The sequence below is a fragment of the Tenrec ecaudatus genome, chromosome 3 (assembly GCF_050624435.1).
Source record: "Tenrec ecaudatus isolate mTenEca1 chromosome 3, mTenEca1.hap1, whole genome shotgun sequence".
NCBI classification, from domain to species: Eukaryota; Metazoa; Chordata; class Mammalia; order Afrosoricida; family Tenrecidae; genus Tenrec; species Tenrec ecaudatus.
The window spans coordinates 115526603-115552780 of NC_134532.1; the positions used below are offsets into that span (position 1 = coordinate 115526603).

Here is a 26178-nt window from a genome sequence, read left to right on the forward strand (position 1 = left end):
TTTATACTTGTTAGTAACGTTTTAGTTAAAATGTATTTTATTGCTGATTTAACCTTTATAATTCTATATCCTGGGTAGCTATACTTTGTGAACTCTCATTTCATTATGCTATGGTATCTTTTGTTCACTTTTGACTCTGACTTTCAAAATAATTTTAATTGACTAATGCAAATACATAGTACTTTTGAATAAAATATTAGCAAATTAAATCAACTGAAAATAAATATGATACTTAGATCACTTAATTATAACATACCTGCCATTGTTTTAATGTCTCATTGGGATGTAACTTTGCAAGTGTAAAGAACAATTAAAAGTTTAGTGAACACATGTCCTACTCAGAGAGGACTTTGATTTGTCCATGCCTAAAATAAGCTCTGATCTAGATGGACGGCCATATCTGGAATATATAACAATGCTATGGCTATCTATTTTCTTTTGAAATCTGTTTTTTACTTCAGACACTTAATTTTAGGCATTAGTTTACAAATAGAAATAAAGTTTATTGTTATAATTATGTAATATTATATAAGAAATAAAATTAATTTTCAAAATATAAAATGCTACAATAACGTGTTAATTACAGAAGCTAGTATATTTCTCTCAATAGAGTGAAAACTGCTGGGAAATATCCACTCATTTTGTACCAGGATCAGATGAGTGTGATATGTTCACTGAGCCTACTCTCCTGGTCTGTTCCTTCCCACCTCCTCTCTCTGCTGCTGAAACTACTTGGTCATGTCTCCGCCAGTGACAGAAGGAGGTAGATGTGGATCTCTTTAGCCAAACACGTGTCACTAACAATGTAATGGTCAAAGAGACTGAATGCTTTGCCTGCTGACCAAACACTGTCATATTTTGTCTTCATGCTCTTTTTCTGAACCTAGGTGGATATCAAAACCATACTCTCCATACCCCGCCATCTATACCCAAGTTCAGAATTCTCAACATTAAATGGTCATTGTGACAGTTAGGTTTTTTTGTGCCAACATGGCACCTGTAAGAAGATGGTTGGAATTTAGCCTGTCAATCAGGTCACAGCTTGGTGACCTCCTTTTGGAAGTACAACCAACACAAATGACTCTCTGGGGGCCAGCTCTCTCTCTTTCTCTGCCTTCACCTTCCTGTTGACAAGCCACACTGAAACCTGTGTGAGCCCTGCGATGCGGCCACGGCCATTGGATCCACACAACTCTGCCCCCATCGGCTTGTGATCTTCCTGCATTCTGCATCATTGTATGTTGCTGCACGAGTCTGCGGAGGGACTTGTGGACTAGGGTCAGACTTATGGAATTGAACTGGACTGGGTTGGGATGTTTGCTTGATATATAATTAATTATTGATATAACGCTCTCCCTTGCACATATGAGTGTCAGTGGATTCATTTCTCTGGTCAACCTGGCCTAACGCACTCATGTTTACTCCTCTGATATAACAATTTAGACTTTTCCTAAGTCTGAATCTCAGAATCATAAACAGAACTCTCATTGATGGAAGCAGCAAGTACATCATACCTCTCCTTACCTAAATCTTTCCTTCTTTTAAGTTCATTGATGTTTATGTTAATGTCTTTCACAGCAGCAAGGGCATCCTCCAGTGCTTTGTAATCTGGATGAGAACGAGGGGTAGAAATCCGAAGTTCACACAATAATAAGGGGTATTTCATGACACGCTGAATTGGTTTGATCATCAAAGAGCCCATGTCCAATAAGTTTGGTTTTCCTCTGTAACAGAGATAAATAATGTCTGGTTCATAAACTTTTGTTTTATTGACTCTTTTTTCATTTTTATGGTGAACTCTAAAATATTTTTCCTTTATCTAAATACAATTTCTAAATGAAAGCAAGAGAAAATAATTGCAGGGAAAAAATAGAACTGAAAATTCCTATTATTAACCCTCCAGTTCCCTTTCCCGTTGGATCAAAACACTGGTCTGGGTGGTCGTAAAAGGAGGAAAAGAAACATTGAAGCTGCCCCTCAGTGCTCTTGGAGCCCGGGCTAGTTTCAGACAGGGTAAAAAAAAAAAAAAAGGAAGAAAATTCCTTTTATTAAATCCAAACATGAATCCTGAATACCCAGCTAGTAGAAAAAGCCGGTGGATGGCAGTGGAAGCCTCAAATCCATGTTCAGGGTCCCCACGTGGATTAAGCTTGAGGTGAATCCCCTCTGCCTGTAGTCCCGGGATGTACGCAGCTTTGCTACCACACAGTGGGCATTGGACAGTAGTTGATTATGACAGAGGTAGTTAGGTTAAAATGCAACACTTGGTCATCTGATCTCCCTTTTGACCCATTTAAAAATTATTTCAGTTTTTAATATTTTCTGTGTTCTTTTCAATTGAGATTTTTCAGTTTTATTTTGCCATTTTGTATTTTAAAGTGTGTCATTTCTTGCTTTGGTTTTGAATGATTTTCTGTATATGAAATACCCCCCCCAAAACAAAAGCAAAACCAAAAACACACAACAAAAAAACCTCACTGCCTCCGAATCAATGCCGTCTCATAGTGGGTTTCTGAGACTGTAACTATTTGCAGGAGTAGAAAGCCAGTCTTTCTCCCGAGGAGCTGCTGGTGGTTTTGAACTACCCACGATGAGAATTGCAACCCAACACATAACCACTGCAATGCAGGGTAGGTCAATTTAGAGAGACAACAACACATGGTTGCATGGCAGGGGAGGCTGGGGAATGGATATATAGATGGTGGAGCTACTAGCAATGAGGATGGGAAAGAAGAAAACACTCTAAAATCGATCGTGGTTATGACTGGACAACTTTTCTTACTATGGTTAAACTACTGAATTATTTGATGTACAAATGATATGCTAATTAAACTATTTTTAAAATAAGAACATAATAAAATACCAGTGTGAGTGTATCTGTCCACCATATGAGATTTGAAACAGATTTCTCATCCAGATTCCACTTACAGTTCTTTATATAATAGGCTACTTACTAATAGTGGAGAATAATTGCAGAATATACTTTTCCTTGACAACCAAGAAAAACACTTTTTCTGAAGCAGTTTCTGATAGTGAAGAAAAGAAATTCACTATGCGAAAAATCTAAACAGGTGAATTTCTGGGAAGATGATGGCATAAACAAACCATCATTCAACTCTCCCCTCCAAGTACACTGGGGGAATGGTGCTGAGCTTGGATATACTCTGAATCAAGGAGCAAAGAAAAGCAGACAAGAAAGAATCAACAAATCCATGAGGGAGCGGACCTTGTGAAACACAAGAAGATACACGAAGCTCCATATTTTTTTTTTAAAATCAACAAATCCACAAGCAGTCGCCCAGTAGGAAACCTGACGCTGTCACTGTCCTTGCCGTCTGCTGGCACTTGAGGAAGTGTGGTCCCGGGCAAAGGGCCTGTTTCCTTAATCACTGCCGCTTTTGACTCTACAAAGAGACAGACTCCACATTTCTGCCTCAAAATCAATAAAGCAGACGTCCCCTTGTGTCCATCTACGAGGTGCCGGTGCCTTCCCCACCTGGGCTCCATTGGCTGCAAATCTACTGTAACTTGCTGCAGGAGGCCCATGGCGGGCAGGAGTCTGTTTCTTCCCACAGTAAGTACTCTACCTACATACAGTGGGGTGGGCTCTGAAAACAGCAAAGCAGGCCTCCCTGAGGGCCCATGTCAAGCCTGACAGCTTCTGCTCCACCTAGACACTGTCAACGAACATCCTACTGTGAATCTAACAACTGGTCCCTGCTGTGCTCCCTGCAGTTTGTGCCCATAGCCAATACTCTACCTGGCTCTTTGCAAATTTCCTCCCTCTGGGCTCTGAAACCATCAGAGGCATCCTGGGAGTCAATGAGAGATGGCTGCCCCCCACTTCCAGGTGTCACTGGGAACTGATGAGGCTGGGGCTGTTGTGGGTTAGGAATAGGACTCTTGAGTGAAGGCTGTCCTCACGGCCAACCACTTACCAGAAAGACACTCTCACAACGAGAGAGAACTCCATGCCGATCTGACCAGAGTGTGACACCCCTCCCCTGATGATGATGACCGGTTGTCAGGCTGTTGCAAACTGCTTCGAAAGGCCCACACAGTGGAGACTTCTCTCAGTTAGCTCTCTACCTGCCTCACATGCCCCCTATCTTCCATGCCCTCTATTTCCTCTGGGCCCCCCGAACTCCAAAACCAGGAGGTGGGCCACTCATGTGGAAACCACATCTCCAACCAACAAGACAGATTTTGAAAGCCCCTCAGGAGAATGCCAGCACCCCCCTCCTAAAAGACAGCAAATTCCACCTGTGCTCCCCCTGGATGCCATCTTACAGATAAGCAGTCCTCCAAAAGCAGAGAAGAAAACCTAGGGCAACACGAGAGGGCAACCGATAACCCTAAACGTATCTTGCCGTATGGGTTTTCTGGGGGGCAAAAGTCATGGGCGAATGAAACGTTTCCAGTGAACTTTTGAGATGAGTTCCACACAGTTCAAGACCAAGGAGGAAGAGCCTAATAGCCAGGCAGGGGCTGAGCCCCATCGTGACAGCCACATCGGTTAGTACACAAGCCTCCTCTGAGACGCAGTGCCCACAGGTAAGTGTACGGGGCACAGCTTCTTCTTCTCTAGGTTTGGGAGAAACTGAAAGTTGAAAAAGGAGATCTGAAACTTTTGATTCCAAATTAAACCAAGTCAGGATACGACATTATTACAGGAAAGAAAGGAAACAGAGGACAAAGCCAGGAGACCATGCACACCAGAGAGTTTCTGTCAGCAGGTACGGTAGGATATATGTGAGATATGGGGCGAGGGGGAAACTGAGAATGTTAATAACCTCAAAAATGCAGTTGCTTCCACAGGAAAATGACAAGGCACACGAACAGAAAACCAATGGCCCATCCGAATGAACACGACAAAGGCTGCAGTAGCGCATCTGTTGTTATTGCTGTGAGGTGCGTTTGAGGTTGCTCTCCTTCATATCAATCTTATGCACAACAGAATAAAACACCTCCCAATCCAGAGCCACCTTTTCAGTCACTACTGGATGTGAACATCGCTGCAGCCACTCAGGCAAGCTCATTGAGGGGCTTCCTGTGTTTCCTCTTCTTCTGACCCCCTACTTTACTACGCGGGGTGTGTTCGTCTGTGTAGACTAGAGAACCAAATCCACAGTACTCACATGCATAAGAGATAGTTTTATATAAAGGATAAGTGTACACTCAGAAAGCATCCCAACCCAGTCCAGCCTGAGCCCATAAGTCCGACATTAGCCCATCTGTCCGACACCGATCTATAAAGTCCTCCTCAAACTCACAAAACACCTGCAATGACGCTGACTGCAGGAGGAAATCTGAATCAGTGAGCTTCTAAGTGTCTCAGCACTGGCAGGGGTCTCCATATGGATGCTCCAGCACCCAGTGCTGCATCGGTGTAGGTCTATGTGGCTTCTCCTCAGGGGTGTCTCACAGGAAGTGAGCCTTGCCAGCTGAGGCAGAGAACTAGCTAAGGCAGCTGCACACTGATCTGACCACCAGAGACCAAGAGACGAGAAAGGTGAGGCTTGCCGAACCATTTATCTCTCCTCCCTTCAATTAAACTGCCCTTCAATTAATCCCACCTGTGTTCATCAGCCAGGTTGGCACAATAAACCTTCACTATCACAGATGGTGTCCTTTGCCAGGGATTGGTGTCTCCTGATAACAAGCTTGTGTCATTTTTAGGTAGTAGGTTGTGCACAAGCCTTCCTGCAATTCTGATTACATGTTCTTCTTGGTGTAGATGAGTGAGTGCCTCATCAGCTGGTTGAAACATTTGAATTGCTTTTCTGTCAATTCCTGGAGTTTTGTTTGTGGCTAAGGCCTTCAGAGCAGCTTGGGTATCTTCACTCAATATTTTTTGTTCTTGATCATCTGCTACCACTTGAGATGTCTAAACACCAATCAACTCTTTTTGGTACGGTGACTCTGTGTATTCCTTCCATCTTCTGTTGATGCTTCCTGCATTGTTCAATGTTTTGCCCACAGAATCTCTCAATATTCAAATTTAAGGCTAGACTATTTTATTCAGTTTTTCTCTTTGAGAGATGGTTGTGTTCTTCCTGTTTTGCTTTCCCAACTCCAGGTCTTTGCACGTTTCATTCAAATACTATATTTTGTCTTGCTCATCTGTCCTTTGAAATTTAGTTGAACTCATTTCACTGTTTTTCCCCTTGCTTGAGCTACTCTGTGATCAAGGACAATTTTCAGATTCTCTTCTGACATCCACTTTGTTCTTTTTGTTCTTGTCTTTTTAATGACTTTGCTTTCGTCATGTATGATGTTCTTGATGTCATCTCACAAATCAATAGATCTTCATACACTGGTGTTCAATATGTCAAATCTGCTCTTGAGGTGGTCTTTAAATTCAGGTGGGATATACTCAAAGTTGTATGTTGACTCACATGAACTTGCTTTACTTTTTTTTCAACTTCAGCATGAACTTACATATAAGCAATTGATAATAGATTTCTCAGAGATGTAACATGCTTCCAATAGAAGTGGGCATTGATGAAGCATATTTTGTCTTTGTTCGGTCTGGACTCTGCGTCTAGCTTATCTCTGGTTCTATGGACTTGAGACAATAGCTTGCCATATTGCCTGACAATTCTGGGAGCCACCTGCAGCCGGCCAACTATTCTGCCAATCTTGTATTTATTCACTCTACAACCATACACCTGACCTGCTGACCTTGGATTCAGCAATCCCAGCCTGTTGCCTTCCTGATGATCTTGGATTCATCAATTCCTAAAACTATGTGAGTCAGGAGAACCTTCCACCCTAATACCTGACCCACAGTTTGAAACCTGCCTAGACATGGACTTGCCTGCTTCTAAAACCATGTGAGCCATTTTTTAAGTATGTAAATAGAAAATGAACAAATACATAATATATAATATATAAGCTCCCTTGGTTTTGCTTGTCTAAATAACCTCATCTGAGACACCTAGGAAACTAATACAATAACTAATATATCTAATTCTCTTGAAAAATAAGTTAAATAACTGACTGTGAGCATAACATTAATAATTGATGCAAAGAAAAACTATGAAAAAAATAATCAGTAAGATAATTCAGACAGATGTTAGTTCATGAAAAGTTATTACTGTTGCTTTCAAAGTTCAGTCCTGATAAATATCTTTGCAAATATAATAATAATTCAAACACCGATTATTGCTCTCACTGAAATTAGAATATAATTATATAGCGAGAATGGAAAGATGTAAAGGATGTGTGGTGCATACTAATGAGTAGAGGAAAGTGAGATAAATTCTTGTCTTTCACAGGGAGCCATCAGTAGATAATGTCCCCAAAGGAAACAACAAGCACCCTGCTAGAGTCATGACGATTAGTACCAACATACTAAGCTAAATGATGTGCAAATGTTTGTGCTCTAGTGAGCAACATTTGTTGAAGGGTAGGTAGGAGAAAGAGGAAAGAACAGTGTTGGCAGAGTGGTTGGCTGCTTGGTTGCTAACCAACAGGTCAGCAGTTACATCAAGACACACAACCTTAGAAATTCTACGGGTTCTACTACGAGTCAGAATCAACTCAATGGCAACATATTTGGGTTTGAGTTTAAGAGAAGGATGATTGTTATTTTTATTCTTAAAACTTGAGCAAAAAAAAATTGTAAGCCACCCGTATGGATAACAATGTTGGCAGAAAGAAGTTTGAAAAGGAAACACTCAGGGATAGTCAAGGAAACTCCTAAAAAGTGTTGAGTTGTGAACATAAACTCACTGCCATCAGATGGACTCTGACCTTATTCAGATTTTCAGAAGATTATAAATCTTTATGAACAGTCTCATCTTTCTCCTGTAGAGTGACTCGTGGTTTTGAACCCCTAACTTTGTGGCTAGCATTCCAACCTTACCCACTACACCAACAGGGCTACTGCTGTTGTCAGGTGCCATTGAGCTGGTTCTGACCTATAGAGGACCTGTGTACAACAGAACAAACCCCTGACAGACCCTGGGCTATCCTCTCAATCTTTCCCACGCTGGAGATCAATGTTGCAGCCACTGTGGGAATCCATCTTGTGGAGAGCTGTCCTTTCTTGTGCTGCCCTTGCACTTTGCCAAGCAGGATATCTTTCTCCAGGGATTGGTCTCTCCTGACAATATGCCCAAAGGATGTGCACATACAAGTATGTAAGACATAGTCTCTCGATCCTTGCCGCTAAGAAATATTCTGGTCATTGTTCTTCCAAGACAAATCCCTTTGTCTTTTTGACAGTGCATAATACTTTCAATATTTTTCACCAGCACTATAATTCACATGCATTATTTCTCTTCTTTGGTCTTCCATATTCAATGTCTAACCTTCATATGCATATGAGGCAATTGAAAACACCATGATGTGGGTCAGGTGCACCTAGTCCTCAAAGTAAACTCCCCACTTTCCCAATAGGGCTAGTATTACCTACAATGAAAATAAAGTTGCAAAAATGAAAATAGTTTAAACTGTTACATATGTAGATGGATCTAAAAACTATATCACAAACTAGAAAATATAAAAATAGAATCAAATAGACATGGACATTTAGTATAGATTAAACAGCACTCATACTCTGTGGGGAAAAATAAATTATTCAATAGCTAGGTGTTGAGATAGCTAGGTATCTATGTAGAAAACATTCCTATATTACTCTTTCTTTCAAAATTATGTCCAGATAGCACAAAAATGTAAGTGCCCAAAATAAAATAACTTGAAAAGAACATTGGGTAACACTTTAAACACTAACTGTGGAGCTGGTAAAGAGATACAAATTCCCAAAGCCATAATAGAGCAATCAATTTTATATTTAAAAATTCATCCCTGCAAAACAAAAGACAGCCACTACACCAAAAACTGGGCAAAGGCAAGACACAAATGGTCAGCTAGAGGAGGCTTCAAACGGTTCATGAAACAGACAAACAAAAGTTATCTTTCACTTCCATTTTCCATGAACTTTTTAAAGTCCCCTCACATATATTTAAGAACGCATTTAAAAAGACTAAATTTCTTTAGTTTATAAGAAAGAGTAAAATGTGGCCAGATTTCCCTTTGTATTGTTTAAACTTTTCAATTTAAACTTGTGGGTGGATCTCTACATTTGTAAATACTGATAATAATTCAAATTAAAAATGTGGTGACAAAAAACCAACCCCCCATTTTGGGGAGCACAGCACAAACCTTAAAGCCAGACCAACATAAAGCAGAGTCCAAGGGATTTGGGGATCTCAGGAAGTGCACCAGCCGGCAGGGCAGAAGAAGGATTCTTTTTAGCTGCCAAAGGTCAATTTTGAATTAAATGTGTACCCATGCACCTATTCCTCCCCAAAATAAATATTAGTTCTCAGACACAGGGCTGGAGACATATTAAGGAGGAAGATCATTTCCTTGAATGCAGAGAAATCAGAATCAAGTGTGTGAGAGACTGCCTGGTGCCTCTTACACTGACAGGCAGAACCGTGGCAGCCTCTGCCTTCCCTGCAGCTCACCTTCCGATACGTTTGAAAGACTTGGCTTTCTACTCCCATAAGCATTACAGTCTCCGAAACCCACCAGGGGTCGCTATGAGTCAACATTGACTTGACAGCAATGAGTTTGTTTTTTGAGCTTTCCTGCCTAAGAAACAAAAGTGGTTGCAGAATTGTTGATTACCAGACCTGTAGTAGTTTTGAAATCAGCCCCCTTTCTGCACACATGCCAAATGTACACCTCCCGAGGGAGCCCTCTCTGAACGGAGGGAGACCCGATGAAAACAATATGGCTCTCTGGTTTAGGTAACCCTCACCCAAGGATGAGTGTGCAGAAAAATGTGTAAGGGGGTGTGTGTGTGTGTGTGTGTGTGTGTGTGTGTGTGTGTGTGTGTAATTGTCTCTCTATATTCCTGTGTGTCTCTGTCCTAGTATAACAGATGAAAAGGTGTGTATCCAAATGTTAACAATAGTTCATCCTGGATGGGAGAATGAGCAGTGATTTTGCTTTTTTGTTTGGAAGACTTTCAATATTTTCTATTAGACCTAGAGTCAAACTACATTGGTTTACAAATGAAAAAAAATAGATAATAAAGCTACAAGAAAAACTGTAAAATCACAAACAGAATATTATAAGCAAAAACAATCTACTTAGGTCAAAAAGTCCAACCAAGAGAAAAGCAGATTCATGCCTCATGGTCACCCGGTCTAAGGGCAGCATGAAAGAGAAATCATAAAGGGAACGATTGAGGGAAATGAAAACTTCACAGATAAAAACAAAACAGGAAGCAGCATAAACAATGTTAAAAGTCAAAGATGGCGACGGAGTGACACAAACCAGAGGGACTCCGCAGAATCCAGCCCAGGAGAGTTGCTTAGAGGGAAATTCAACGCAGCTGGAATGCAGGAGGAGCATCATAAAGATAAATAGGCGCAGACCCACGGGGTTTTGAGGGACTGAGGGCTTTGGGCTTACCTCAGTGGAAGCTGGATGGGGTTTGACCTTGGCCTCGCCACTGTATCTGCCAGAGTTGGGACTATTTGGAGCCTGTAGGTGGGCTTGGTCTCAACACAGCCTCAGTTAGCCTCCGCCGGCCTCAGGGCAGGGACAGGACCCTTGCAGCTCCATGGGCAAGGATCGGGGTTCAGTTACATTGTTGCTTCTGTTTACATCTCTGCTCCCTGTCCCCCCACAGTCCTGGAGGTCTGCACAGGGGCTTTTTCTTGGAACAGCCCCAGCTTGCCACCATTGCCACCGGGTGGGGACTAAACCCTCTAAGTTCTGTGGGCAGGGATCGGGGTTCAGCTACACTGTTGCTTTTGTTTCAACCTCTCCTCTCTGTGCCCTCACGGTCTTGGAGGGCTGCTCAGGGGCCTTTTCTTGGCTCAGCCTTGCCTTGCCTTGCTTCCGCCTCCTTGGGGCAAGGACTAAACCCTTACAGCTCCACAGGTGGGGATCAGGACTCAGCCCTCAGCTTTTGTTTCCATCTCTTCTCTATATTCCCTACCCCCCCCCCCCACTGCACAGTCTAAGCAGTTTTACTTGAGGAAAATTCCTCAAGACAATACAAGCTACATATGAAAAACCAACGGCCAATGTGGTAGTCAATGGAGAAAAGACTAACACAATGCCACACTGAAAAAGGGGACCAGACAAGGATGCCTTTGTCCCCACTCTTATTTAATATTGTGCTGGAGGTTTTAGCTAACAGCATAAGGGAAAGAAAAGACACAAAAGGAATTCATCTGGGGAAGGAAGAGGTGAAAATATACTTATTTGCAGATATGATTTTATATATGGAAAATCCCAAAACTTCCAGAAAGGGAGTACTGGAAGCAATAGAGGAGTTTGGCAGAGTGGCAGGATACAAGATCAACAAACAGAAGTCCATTGGACTGTTATACACATCAGATAAGACCACAGAAGAGGAGATCAAATAGGTGTTACCCTTCACAATAGCCAAACACAAATTGAAATGTCTAAGGTATACCTGATGAAAAGAACATACGATCTATATAGGGAAAACTACAGAACACTATTACAAGAAACCAAGCATGACCTCAACACATGGAAATATATCCCATGCTTGTGGATTCGAAGACTCAATTTACTCAAGATGTCAGTTCTTCCAAAGGCACTATATTAGTTTAATGCAATCCCAATACAATTACCCTCATCTTTCTCCAAAGATTTAGAAAAATTGATTACCAACTTAATATAGATAGGGAAGAAGCCCAGAATTTAAAGAGAACTCCTCAAGAAGAAGGATACAGTGGGAGGGCTTGCGTTCCCTGACTTGAGAATATAATATACAGCCACAGTTGTCAAAACCGCATGGTATTGGTACACTGACAGATACTCAGACCAATGGAAAATAACTGAAAACCCAGAAATAAAATCATCAGCATACAGACAACTGATCTTTGATAGGGGCCCTAAAAATATCAAATGGGAAGCAGATGCCCTCTTTAAAAAGTGGTGCTGGAAAAAATGGATATTTACCTGCAGAAAAATGAAGCAAGACCCCTATCTCACTCCATGCACAAGAATAAACTCAAGGTGGATAACAGATCTTGAAGTTAATCCCCAAACTATTAGGGCAATCAATGAGGGAATTGGGACCAACTTGTGAACTTTGGCACAGGGAATACATAGGCTATCAGAAATAGGGAAGGACACACACACAGAGGAAGCACAAATTGACAAATGGGATATACTGAAGATAAAACACATGTGTACATCTAAAGAATTCACCAAGAGAGTAATAAGAGAGTCCACAGACTGGGAAAACACCTTTAGCAATGACACATCAGACAAAGGCCTTATTACTAAAATCTACAGTACTCTGCTAGCTTCCAAAAGGAAAAAAACTAATGGCCCACTTGAGAGGTGGGCAAAGGACCTGAGCAGAAGTTTCACAGGGGCAGAAATCCGAATGGTCAACAAACACATGAGGAAATGTTCCCGATCTTTAGCCATAAGAGAAATGCAAATTAAAACAACAATGAGGTACCACCTAACACCCTCAAAGGTAGCCCAATTCAAAATATCAGAAAGCAACAAGTGTTGGAGCGGCTCTGGGGAGACAGGAACTCTCATTCATTGCTGGTGGACCTGTAAGTATGTACAGCCACTATGGAAATCAATCTGGCGATATCTAAAACAGATGGAAATCGAGTTATCATACGACCCAGCAATCCCCATACTGGGCATATACCCAGAAGAGGCAAGAAACAAACGAAGGCCAGACATCTGTGCTCCAATGTTCAATGCAGCACAGTTCACAATTGCAAGGAGGTGGAAGCAACCCAAATTTCCATCAACTGACGATTGGATTAAAAAACTGTGGTATATACATACAATGGAGTACTACGCATCACTAAAAAGCAGTGATGAATGTAGGAGGCACATTGCTACATGGGAAGAACTAGAGGAAATCATGCTAACGAAGTAAGTCAAGTACAAAAGGACAAGTACAACATGAACCCGCTGAGGTAAGCTTCTAAAAAAATGCAAAAGGGGCATAGGGAAAAAGCTACTGGGGTGAGGACGCTGTAATATGGCAGGGACCAGATCAAATACAGGGATACACATGGTCCACAACTAAAATGGAGGTGGGGAAAGGAAAAAAGATAATAAAAAAGCAATGGGTAGTGGGGGCACAGGGTACTAACCCACCCAAGGAGAGGGTATTGTTTATATCTCCACAGGGAAAGAGTAACCAGACTTCAACCCAGTGTTCCAAGATGTGAATGCAACATGCCAACATGGAGTAAGGAACCAGTGGAGAGGTCTGGGGGGTTGGCCCCAATCCCAACTACTACATAGACACCTGCCCCTCCCCCCAGAATAATTTATTTCAAAAGATGCCATTGAATCTGCAGCTCCAGGAGAGGGACATATCTGATCAGAGCACACAGAAGCAGATGAAGGGGGAGGAGGAGAGAGTGGAGCACATCCTGGCCCACCAGGCCTTGAGGATGATGACCCCAATTAGAGCAGCCAGTCCACAGAAAGGACCACATGGCCAGCCCCACTATGAGACATGACACCCCTCATTGACCCATAGCTCTACAGTGGAAAGCACTAGAGACACGGTATGGGAATTGCACCTGATCTGATCCCACCACACCGAGGCAAAACACTAAGGAGGTGCAACAGAATAGCAAGGGAATGGAGCGGCAAGGTCCCCAAGGAATGCTGAAGGTGGACTTTGGGGCCAGGGTGTGGTGCCCCAACATACTGGACTGGAAAACACTCCTAAAGGCCAACAAACAGTCCTTGAACTAATTACAACTTTCCTTTCTTGTACTTTGTTTTGCTTTTTGTCATTGGTTTGTTGTTGAATATTGTTGCTTGGTTTTGCTCTGTCTTGTTTTTGTGCATGTTATTATCTCTGCAGGTCTGTCTAAATAAGATAGGCTGGATGAGCAATCTGGAGGAGAAAACAACAGGACTGACAGTTCTGGGGGGACATGGGAGAGGGGGAGGCTGGGGGAAAAGGAAGTGGTCAAGGAACAACAAGAGACAAGGGAACAACAAATGATCCAAATTGGTGGTGAGGAGGGTGTGGGAGGCCTGGTAGGGCATGAACAAGGGTAATGTAACAAAGAGGAATTGCTGGAACCCTGGTGGGGACTGAGTAAGATAGTGGGACAGGAGGAAGGTCAAGGGAGATAGAGGAAAGAGCTGGGAGGCAAACGGCATTTATAGACGTCCAGATAAAGGCATGTATATATGCAAATATATTTATATATGAGGATGAGGAAATAGATCTATGTGCATATATTTATAGGTTTAGTATTAAGGTAGCAGAAGGACATTGGGCCTCCACTCAAATACTCCCTCAATGCAAGAATACTTCCTTCTTTTAAATTGGCATTCTATGATGTTCACCTTCCCGACACAACCGCTGAAGATAAAGCGGGTGCATAAGCAAATGTGGTGAAGAAAGCTGATGGTGCCCAGCTATCAAACGTTATACCATCTGAGGTCTTAAAGGCTTGAAAGTAAACAAGGGACCATCTAGTTCAGAAGCAACAAAGCCCACATGGAAGAAGCACACCAGTCTGTGTGATCACAAGGTGCTGAAGAGATCCGTTACCAGGCATCAAAGAATAAAAAAATCATATCATTGTGTGCTCACCTCCCTGATACAATTGCTGAAGACAAACAGGTACATAAGCAAATGTGACGAAGAAAGCTGATGGTGTCCGGCTATCAGAAGATATAGCATCTAGGGTCTTAAAGGCTTGAAGGTAAAAAGCGGCCATCTATCTCAGAAGTAAAAATGCCCACACGGAAGAAGCATACCAGCCTGTGTGATCACAAGGTGTTGAAGGGATCAGGCATAATCAGAACAAAAAGTCTTACCATAGTGAATGAGTGTGAGAGTGCGGAGTGGAGACCCAAAGCCCATTTGTAGGCCACTGGAGATCCCCATGCAGAGGAGTCTTGGGGAGGAGATGAGCCAGACACAGTGTGATGTAGCAACCATGAAAAATACAACTTTCCTCTGGTTCCTAAATGCTTCCTCCCACCCCCACTATCATGATCCGAATTCTACCTTGCAAGTCTGGCTAGACCAGAGGATGTACACTGATACAGATTGGAACTGGAAACACATGGGATCCAGGGTGGATGATCCCATCAGGACCAGTGGTGTGAGTGGCAACACTGGCAATGTAGAGGGAGGGTGAGTTGGAAAGGGACTGGATTACAAGGATCTACATGTAACCTCTTTCTTGGGGGATGGACAACAGAAACGTGGGTGAAGGGAGACGTTGGACAGGGCAGGATATGACAAAATAATAATTTATAAAGTATCAAGGGTTCATGATGGAGTGGGGAGCAGGGAGGGAGAGGAAAAATGAGGACCTGATGCCAGGGGCTTAAATGGAGAGCAAATGTTTTGAGAATGATGAGGGCAATGAATGTACAAATATGCTTTACACAATTGATGTATGTATGGATTGTGATAAGAGTTGTATGAGCCCTTAATAAAATTATTTTAAAAAGAAAAAAACAATATCAAAAGCCATATGATAAGCTGTAAAAATTATTTCGAGCTTATTAAACAAAGGGTTAATATACTGGCTAGTTAAGAGACATTATAGATATGCTAGAGAAGAAGATGACAATCTCAAAAAAAAGTAAACAGTTATTTTAAAGGGCAATTCCTTAGAGAAGAAATAAAACTGGCTAAAAATGTATGGAAAGTTCTCAAGCTAAAGAATGATTCAAACACTAACATACCATTTTGGTCTATTTATATTGGCACAAATTAGAAAATAAAATCTTTTGACAAAAAAGTACCAAAAGGACTTTTGTTTTGAAATTCTACCTTTAAAAATGCATCCCCCCAAAATAATCAGATTATTATGCAAAAATCATATCTAAGAATGAACATATAACATCAATGCTTGTAAAGCACCATTTGTCTGTCAGTAAGGGGTTGCTACAGTAAATTAAGACATGCTGTTATCAGATGCTATTAAGTGGACGTTCCATTTGTATTGACCCAGTTGACAGGGTAGCTTCTCTTGAGGGTCAGCTTCACAGGAGGAGATGACCAGGGCTCTCCCTCCCAGAGCCACTGAGCTCGTTCAAACCACCAGTCTTTCCAGTTAGCAGTCAAGTGCGTAATCGTTGCACCACTCAAAAAACAAAACAAAATACAATCCTCACTGCCGTAGCTTCAATGCAGACTCACGGCAGCCCTATAGGACAGGGAGAACCATCGCTGTGCATTTCGGAGACTAACTTTATGGGAGTTGAAATTTGGCCTTTCTGCCTTAGTGGCTGGTGGTTTCGAATTGCAGACTTTGTGAATCTTAGCCTAACGCGTAACCACTACGCCACTATATACATAGGGACGCTAGAAATCTTTACAGGAGCAGCTAACGTCATCTCTCTCCAGAGGAGCAGTTGGTGGGTTTGAACTACCAGCCTTGTGGTTAGCGGCCCAGCACTTACCCCAGAGTAACGCCAGGCCTCTTAACAGGAAGCACACAACGGGCACATGGCAGTCAGAATGTGAGTGTGTAAAGAGAAACTGCGGTGTCATTGGGGACTCACTGTAATGTGACAATGGTTAATTCGGGAATGTCTTCACTTCCCCCCCTTGTATTCTGTCTGGGAAATTTACAGAGGCAGAGATATCCTGTCCTAAAGCAATGCTGAGTCTGAATCAGCTTGCGACAGTGTGTGTGTGTGTGTGTGTGTGTGTGTGTGTGTGTGTGTGTGTGCATGTGCTTGCTTTTCTTTAGTAATTTAAATAAATGAACACATGTAAATCTTAAAAACCTAACTTTACTACTTGAGATTTAGGAACCCTGAGATCCTAGGTTTGGAATATCTAGTCAGACAGAGATACACAGTAAGGAAAAAGAAGAAAGTAAAAACACAAAGATTACAAAACCACTGCAGTTCTGCAGATGGATCGGCTTCACATAGGCATCGTTTTCTTCCTTTAGAACACAGGTCTAGTGTCAGATACTGTCTTGGATCCTATTTTGCTGGCAATTCTACGATTCTAGTCACTATAATTCTGTCTTTGATGTTTGCATAAGATTATAAATCAGAGTAAACATTCCTGGAATTATAAACATCTCTGCTTTTCTCTGTATCTTTAAGATGTGGATTGTTTTTAAAAATAAGGAGGGAGTTTAAGGGGAGAGATTTCAATATCAACATCATTCGAACGCACTCTCGGCTGCAACACTGCTGGCCTCAGCCGCAGTTACATTGTACTTGACGTTGCCGTTTGCCCTTTCATTAAGCAGCACGTATGCCTCCTGACCCAAGCAAGGGAAGCAGGGTGGAAAACAACCCACTGCAAATGTAGCTTTGATACTCATCCAGCCAACTGCTTCTTCGTCTGCAGTCCTGATGCATAGAACACACAAGAGGGGGCAGACACAGTCTAGCCAACCCCCACACAGCAGGGTGGCACAAAAGTTAGTGCCAGTTGTGTTTGTTTGCTTGTGTTTGTTTTAAACCAAGTGCTTCCGTACAATGTTCTGTTTGTTGTCTTGTGGAGAGGCTGTCCAGGCTAATTGTATGAAGGAAAACGTTCTCTGATCTCGCTTTCCTCTGGTATATTATTGTATTTTCTCTCCTTTTCACTATAAATGCCCAAGCTTCAGGAATAGCAACCTCAGCAGAATTTAGAGCATATGCATCTCTAGCCACCACGTTCTGCGAATGTCCAAATCCTTAGAACAGCACCAGGGCACATCCTTACAGAATGAAGCTCCTTTTCCTATGCATGAAAGGACCACAATCCACTCCTCTCTTGTGTACGTCTTCACATCAAATGATCTTAGAATTGGAAGCTCATTGAACAAATCGACTCATGCCTGTCCATACATTGTTTTCTCTCCAACAAACTCCAATGGTTAGTTCGATCCATGCAGTGATAGAACTGAATGCCCATTTGGTGTGGCAAACACCAACTTCTCAGCTTAGCCCTGGCCTAGTGGTTGCTTGTCTGATGGCCAACGGTTCCATCTCATTTCTGGAATTCTGTACCCACAATTGCACTACACCAAAATATTAATAAGGAATTCATGGTTCAAAATTGAATTATTTGGTTTTAAATTTTGTATTTCTTGCTGCTCACTCTTAGGAGTTGAAGATATGCACCCCAATCAACTGCATAAATCCACAATTGGATCTCAAGACCTTAGGTAACTGCTGACCACACACGTGCTTTAAAAAACAAACACAAAACTCACTGCCATCGAGTTGATGTCAACTCCTAGGACAGGGTAGAACTGCCCCTGGAAGGCCCTGAGACTGTGACTCCTTATGGGAGTAGAAAGCCTTATCTTTATCCTGAAGCACTCCTGGTGATTTCGAACTGCTAACCTCTTAGATCATAGTCCAGTGTATACATCTGAGTATATATTTAAGGCAATTTCATCCTTTCTCTAATTAGGTAAATCTAAAGTGTGCATGCGTGCAGACTTAAGATAAACTTCCCCAAAGGCTTCATCTCAATATTTTATCACCATGCTCTCTATGCGTGTGTTCTTTTCTCCACAAATCATGTGAGTACAGATCGGAAGAAACATGATATTAATTGTAAGATTTTCCTTTTCACCTTAGTCTAAGAAATCTTCCGACGCATCAACGTGGATTTGTAGGACATTGTTGTTCTTGTTGAAATATCTTTGGGGCCATATTAAGATTCCTAAATGTATACATATATGGTAAGCAGCTCCTAGCACCTGCAAACTTGGGATTCAAGTACGTCATACCTCAAGGTCCTCTCAAAAGTTTCATGAAAATCTATATGATTATAACTTAAAATGTAAGATCATCTCCGATAAAATGTAAATTAACATGGGCATCTGGTGCATCAATGAGACCTGGAGTAAATGCCTTTGCAATTTTCTTCGCTGAAAGCTGAATAATATAAAGCTCTGCCTTGGACAGGACGTTTTAACCACTTTCCCACATGATTTTTAAAAACGTTTAAGCGTTATTAGTAAAAGAATATACTTACTCGTCCATGTATATTCTCCTGTAAGAGAAAAGGGGAACAAAGTGAGTTCGGGCCACCCACACATCTGTGGTAATATGCAAGCATTATAGAATGGTCACAATACTTTATGCAAAGTAATCACTGGTCTCCAAGATTTACCTACTGAATTGGCAAGGTTATTTTATAATCACATCTGTATATTTTTATTTTCGATGCCATTTTATCTCATGCTTTATACAAAGTTCAAAACTATTCATTTAGATTATGTTAGTAAATTTTGACAATTTGTAAACGGATTGAGTTTGATATTTTGTTTACATATTGAAAAAAAATACCAGCAATAGAAAAAATCAAGATGAAAAGAGAAATGCTGAATTGACTTGCAGAAAAGTATTATTAACTGCTCTACTATAATATCTTTACTCTATGTGATGCAGATTATAAGCAAGTCACCTATGGAATGAAGTAATTGTTGCTAAAACCTTCCCTAGAGATTGCTAGTTTACATTGCCTCCATTTCTCTCAAATAAAACCACAATCTATCCCAAGCAAGACACTGCTTCATTTCCCACCATGCACTGACTTCTCCCGGCTGCGGAAACCTCACAGGCCTCCTTGTTGTTTCTAAAGCCAGGCCTGCTCCTGTCTCTAGGCTCTGGCGCTTGCAGTTCCTTCAGACTAGGTGATCTTTCTCTAGATAGTTCTCTGCCTGTGTCTGTCTCTCTTCCAGCGCGTCCCTCACATTGCCCCTCCTGTAACAGCCTGGAGCCCTGGTGGTTTACTGGTTGAAGCATTTGGTTGCTTCAATAAAGGTCAGTGGTTCCGACCGGTCAGCGGTGTCCCATGAGAAAGGCGTGGTAGTGAAACCTCTATGGGGGCAGTTCTCTTCCTATAGGGCAGCTCTGAGATAGAGGTCACTCCGAGGTTCCCTTTGAGACTGAAGCCTTCCCTGATTACCCTGAGGGGAAAATGTACCCTGTCTTCCTTATCTCTTTGTCATGTTTGTCTGCTTCGTTTCACCTCAAAGCACTTGTCATTTTGTAATATGGTTTCATTGAATTCATTGTCCATCTCCTCCCTCCAGAAGGGCAAGGACTCATGTTTACTGTGCTTCCTGCTTTATCCCCAGTGTTGAACCAGTGACTGGCACTGTAACCAAGAATAACAATAATGAGCAATACAAATCTGTTAATGAATTCAAACTAAATTTAAGGAATAAAAGGATGGACATTTTCCTTTTAAAGCCTTATATGGTGATAGAGACATAAAACAGCGAAGGCCCTGGGAGTACAAATAGTGGGTGTGCTCAGGAGCTGGAGGTTGGAGTTCAAGTCTACCTAGAGGCACTTGAGAAGAAAGATTTGTTGATTTACTTCTGAAAAATCAGCCTTGGGAACTCTGTGAGAACATATAGGGCCGGATGTATTTGCAGGTGCCAACTCGGCCGCAGCTGGTTTATTTGTGTACAAACTATGTCTCTGCCATCGGATTCCCACTCCTTTGAAATAAAAGGATTCATGTGGCCTCAGCCTATAATTGCTAATGATGATCTTCCAGCTCTCAAAGATCGAGGGGAAAATATACCCATAAATCCCTGTGTTGAATTTCAACTGGGTTAGGGAATGTTATATGTTTCACGTGCCTGGGGTTCCATAAATGCCGCAAACAGGGATGCGTGTTTATACATCTGTGAAGCGCGTGTTTCCTGGGTCTCAGATATGTTCCGTCATTGAGTTTCTAGATCTCCTGAAGTAAGTGGTTGTTACTGCTCAGGACCTCTTTTGGGGACTCAGCCACAGCATCATAAGTTAGGTTTTCAATCTGCAGCTGCCAACGTCGTAGGCAATTATGAACTGGTGTTGCTATGTTCTACAAAAAGGAAGGAAGTTGTACCATTAGCTTTTGCCCAGTAATTTCTTCCATTCACTTCCTTTACACTCACTCCCCACTCCTAACTTCCACTCTCTTTGGAAGCATTTCATTTGTCCAACACTCTGTGGATCATAGATCAGTCCATTTTGGGGAGAAATTAGTAAAAACATTTACTGTGAAATCAAACAAGTGGAAAATGTAATCATTTAGTGTGAAAACAATGCAGCGGAAGCACCACATCTGACCTCCACTGGTTCCCCTATCGCTACGAAGCAGTGGCCAGGCATGCCTGCACCTCCATCCTTCTTCCCCCTATTCTGACACCAGCCATCCTTCCCATAGCACTCTACTTCTCTGCTGGGTTCAATAATTCACTGCAATGGCCACACTGAACTTGCAGACACTATTCAGAATTAAAGGCGTTTATTAGGGTAGTTCAGGAAGAAGATGGGCCTGCTTCAGACTTACAGTCTCAGGAGCCTGTGTGGCAGTCCTGCCCTGTCCCACAGGGTCACTGTGAGTCCAAATCGACTCCCTGGTGGTGAGTTTGGTTTCTTTTTAGGGGAGTTGCAGGTTACCAGAAACCAGGATCAGTAAATATAAGGATACTGTCATTGGTTCTCAGCAACACCTCTCCTCAACCAGCAGCCCAGTCTCTCTCCAGTCCTGAGCCTCTCAGCCACAGGGTCCCTTGGCCTCTCTGGGCCAGGAAGCCAGCCCTCTGCTCTGCCTCAGAGTCTCACAGGGTCATAGTCTTGGCACTTCCCTGTGGTTCTGTTTCCCAGTCTCCTTTCCTTGGCCTCTGGTGTTCTGGCTTCAGCCTCCACCATGTCAGAGATCTTGGAGGGGGTCTGCTCCTGGCTCTCCTGAGAGTGCTGGGTCTTCTCTCTGTGCAGCTGAGATGGCACTGAACATGGAGGAATGGCTGCGATCAGTGGTTCTAAGCCTTCCCAATGCTGCAACCCTTTCATACAGTTCCTCATGTTGTGGTGACCCCGACCATGAAATTATTTTTGTTGCTACTTCATAACAGTAACTTTGCTACTGTTATGAATCGTAATGTAAATATCTGATTTGCAGGATGTATTAGGTGACCCCTGTGAAAGGGTGGTTCGACCCCCAAAGGGGTCTTGACCCACACGTTGAGAACCGCTAGCTTTGATAGAGGAGTGGTTTGTCTTTCAGCAGACCACAGCCTTGAGAAAACAAAGGGTAAACTTGGTTCCGAAGTGGGATTAAAGTCAAGACTTAATCCCACTTTCTTCTTGCCCATGAGCATAGCCGAGGCATAATTTAACTCGCTGTAATCTAGTCAATGCCGATTCAGAGCGTCCGGTTAGGACAGGAGACAGAGCTGCCTCTGTGAGTTTCTAAGACTGACTGTTCACTGGAAGAGAAAGCTTCATCTTTCTCACATGGTACTGGCTGATGGTTTCCAACGCTGGACCTTGAGCATAGCAGCCCAAAGTGTGAACACTAGGCCAGGGCTCTTTGAGCTCCCTCCAAATAGAGGCCCGGATTTATGATACATCACAGAAGGCATTGTGGTTAAAGGTGCGTATTAGTTGACTAAATCTCTCTTAGGAATCAAAGCACAGATTTTGAAGTTGACAGACTAGTCTCTTAACTAATAAGAAAAACATTTAAAAGTCTCTAGGTGTACATTTCATTTATTTCAATCAAGTGAAACCTTACTATTATATCATAGAACATAATAATATTCATGTAAGTATATTATTTTATACAAAGGAACTGTCTAGGTTTTCTGATAGGAGAAACAACACACAATATATGGAATAGTTGTGCTAGATTATAACATTTCATTTTATTTGCCGGTTTTTAAAATATCCTCCCTTTTATGCCAAAACTCTGGAAGATTTAACTCCCACCAAGAAAATCCAGGAAGGAGGAACTTAAATTGGACCCATTTACCCTTTTTCAAGATAAAATAATTTAATACATCTTCTACCATGCCTCTTAGCCTCATGGACGCATTATAGTTCAATTTACAGATAGCAGAGGCTACTCCTGAAGGATTCTAGTCTTGGTTCAAACATGACACCACATGACAAGGAACAGAAAGCATTTTCAAAGGTGATTTTCTTGTTGCTTGGAACACTCCGTCAGAAAATGAACTGCTATAAACTATCAAATAAATCCAAACCAAGTGTACTGCCACAGAGCCAATGCCTGCTCACAGAGACACCGTGGGACCAGGTAGAACTCCCCTGGGAGAGGCAGAGAGGTCGGGCTTTGTCCCAAGAAGCAGCCGGTGATTTCAAACTGCCGGCATTGCCGCTAGCAGCCTAACACATAACCACACTGCGCCAGGGTCCTTCACCGCCAAATTGAAGTCGACCCCTGCTTGCCTTTGGCTTGAGAGTTTCTGTGTTTTATTTCGTTGTCGCCTTTTGGTATAATTTTCTTTATATAAAATCCTGGATAGTTATCCATAAAGATAGTTATCCATAAAGATATGGAAACTGTGTTTCCATAGGGTTATGGCAGGGGAGGTTCGAGAAGAACGAAGAGTGAAGAACAATGGATTTAAGAATGGAGAATATGTAATCAAATCAATTGTGGTGATTACACAACTCTTTTAAAGATATTTAGACCCCTGAATTGTGTTGTATGAGAATTCTATGCCAATAAAAACTGTTCAAAAATAAAATAAAATGCTTGCACACAAGAAATTTACAACCCCCCCCCCAAGAAAAGGTTTTGCTTAATATATTTTGAAGGGTTTTCTTTAGATGCAAAAATATTTATTATAGTTGTATATTCTTGCTTAATTGTTTTTTAATAACAGTGTAATATTCTTCTTTGTGCTTCTTAATGGTTTTTTTGCTTTTAAGTCTATTTTGTTAAAGATTAATATCATCACTTCTTTTTTTATGACCTTTTGATTCTTTCCTTATCCTTGATATATATTTTTCCATCTTTTTGAGACTGTTTTTGTCTTTACATACAGGTATGTTTCTCATGAGCAGTATATTGAAGTATCTTGTTTCTTTGTTCATCATGCAGAGACACTCACATGTATGAGAGAGAACTTTATATCAAGAAGTAATCACATGTCCAAAAAATCATCTCAGAAGGGTTCAACTCAAGTCCATAAGTCCCTTTCAGACTCATGAAGTCACACGCCATGATGCAAAATGCGGGAATATCACAGGTTGGTGGGTGTGGATCCAATGACAGTGGGAGTATCTCAGGTGTCTCATATCTCTCCAGGTGGCCAGCAAGCAGGAAGGTGAAGGCAGAGAGAGGGAGAGAGAGAGTCCTCCAGATAGCTAAATATCTGTCGCAACTCCAAGTGAGATCATAAGGCTGTGACCTGAGTGACAGGCTAAACTCCACCTCTAAACTTACATATATTCGAGTTGACATGAAATTTGTCTATTTAATCCATTTACATTCAGCATCATAAATGATAAATGTGAGTTTATTCTGTCATTTTGCTATGTATGTGTGATGTTATTGGTTTCATTTTCCTTGTAATTTTCTGTGCTAAATTTGTTTTCTCATGCATCAACTTTTTTCTCTGCTGTTATTTTACTGTTGTATGGGTCTTTATGCTTGCCCTTTAAAATTTTTTTTTGATGAGATTTTTCCATTTTCTTTGAGTTTAATTATTATTTGCTTCCCAAGTTTAAGTCAGTCTAGTCTCTCTTGCAAGCTATTTGCATGGCTCTCCATTAGAATGTTTGCGTCTACATGATTCATAATATCACTTTATAGTTATTGTTGCTGTGGAATGATAACATTGCTTCTCTATTTCAGTCCGGCAATGTTGTTTTACTCTGAGTCCTACTTTAACTGACTTGATTTCAGGGTAGCTGTGTCTTAGATCTCAGGTTGATGTCTTCTATTGCTGGTGATTCTCTGTCCAAAGAACTCCTCTTAATATTATTTTATTTTAGGTCTTGTTTTTATAATTTCTTTAAATTTTATCCCTCATGTTTTAAAGGATAATTTTGCTGGATATAAGATTCTTTTTTAAGTGGTTTTAAATAAACTATTATTACATCACCCTATATTTTAAGTTGACTTCTTTCTAAGGGTGTTTGCAATAAACTGTTGAGCGAAAGAAGCATTGCAAATTATTACAAGTGCTATTGCCAGAATTTCTTTTGTAAAAGAGTGTTCCAATGAAGGTCAAGTTCCTTGCTGACTGGATAGGATTCTTAGTTGGTAGTATTTTTATTTTTGCGTTTTATACATGCCCTTCTGTTGTCTTCTTTCCTGCTTGGTTTCTGCTGAAAACTCGGAGCGGATTCTTATTCAGTTTCCTTTTAGGCAGCTTTTCATTTCTCTCAAACTCTTCTCGGCATTCTTTCCTCATCCTTGATATTAGAAAGCTTGGCTATGATTTATTGTAGTCATTTGCCTTCGCAGTCTCTCTTGTTTGGGGTTGTTTTAGCTTCTTCGATGGCTATCTTCTCCGCGTTTACAATGTCAGGGAAGTTTTTTACCAACAGTTCTTGGACTGTCTACTGTGTGGGCTATTTTGTTCCTTCCTGTTCTGGAACTCCCATCACACGCAAATTGTTCTTCTTGATAGCATCCCACATCATTCTTATACTTTCTTAAGATGGCTTTTGTTCTTTTAATTAGTTCTTGTTTTAGATAGTTATGAAGAGATTTTGTCTTCAAGTTCACCAATCCAGCCTACTCACTCCTTCAATTCTACAGCTTTTCTCTTTAAAATGTCTAATCTTAACATCTTACTATTAATCTTCTAGATTTCTATCTGGAGTTTTTGTATGGTTTCTAATTTTTTGTTTATAATGTCAGATTGCTCTTGTAGTGCTTCTCTGAATTCTTATATAGCTTTCCCTGATTTTCTGCTTTTTTACATAGCTCTCTGAATCTTTTTCTCTCTCCATTGAAAGTACCTGAATATCATTCTTCTGAATTCCATGTCTGGTAGCTTTTTAACTCCAGATCTGTACACATTTTATTATAATACTTCATTTGGAATAAATACATCCTAGAATTTAAAAATGTTTTATTATGTAGTCTCTGTGATCATTTTTATCATCAAGCACATATTTTACTGTTCCTTTTGCTCCATTTCCTACTTTTCCATCCCAATAACTAGTAATTATCAAAGCACCATGATTGCATGTTTAATTAATGTCAGACTGAAGAAGCTAAACAAAAAAAAACAACACTTCTATTTCTTCTTCTTTGTCATTAGTGATTGATGGGTAACATTGAATAATAGTAATCTAGTTGGTTTTCCTTGTAGGCATATGGGTGTTAGTCAATCACACACAGCATTGTACTTCAGGACCTATCTTAAAATGTCCCTTTTTAGGATGAATGTGACACCTATTCTATGTCATCATTTT

The 26178-nt window shown here is 41.3% G+C and overlaps 1 protein-coding gene and 1 non-coding gene across 2 annotated transcripts in view; one reads left to right on the forward strand and one right to left on the reverse strand.

The window, feature by feature from the left end:
- The window catches only part of ARHGEF38 (Rho guanine nucleotide exchange factor 38), a 185988-nt gene that overhangs the window by 42487 nt on the left and 117323 nt on the right, over positions 1–26178 (reverse strand). The window contains exons 5-6 of the mRNA XM_075544856.1: positions 18971–18988; positions 1525–1724 (exon numbers count right to left, since the gene is read on the reverse strand). Of these exons, the coding sequence (XP_075400971.1) occupies positions 1525–1724; positions 18971–18988 (218 nt within the window). The remainder of the gene's footprint in view (positions 1–1524; positions 1725–18970; positions 18989–26178) is intronic.
- LOC142444176 (small nucleolar RNA SNORA61) lies at positions 1895–2014 on the forward strand. The gene has a single exon (XR_012783833.1). It is a non-coding gene; the product is annotated as a small nucleolar RNA SNORA61 (small nucleolar RNA).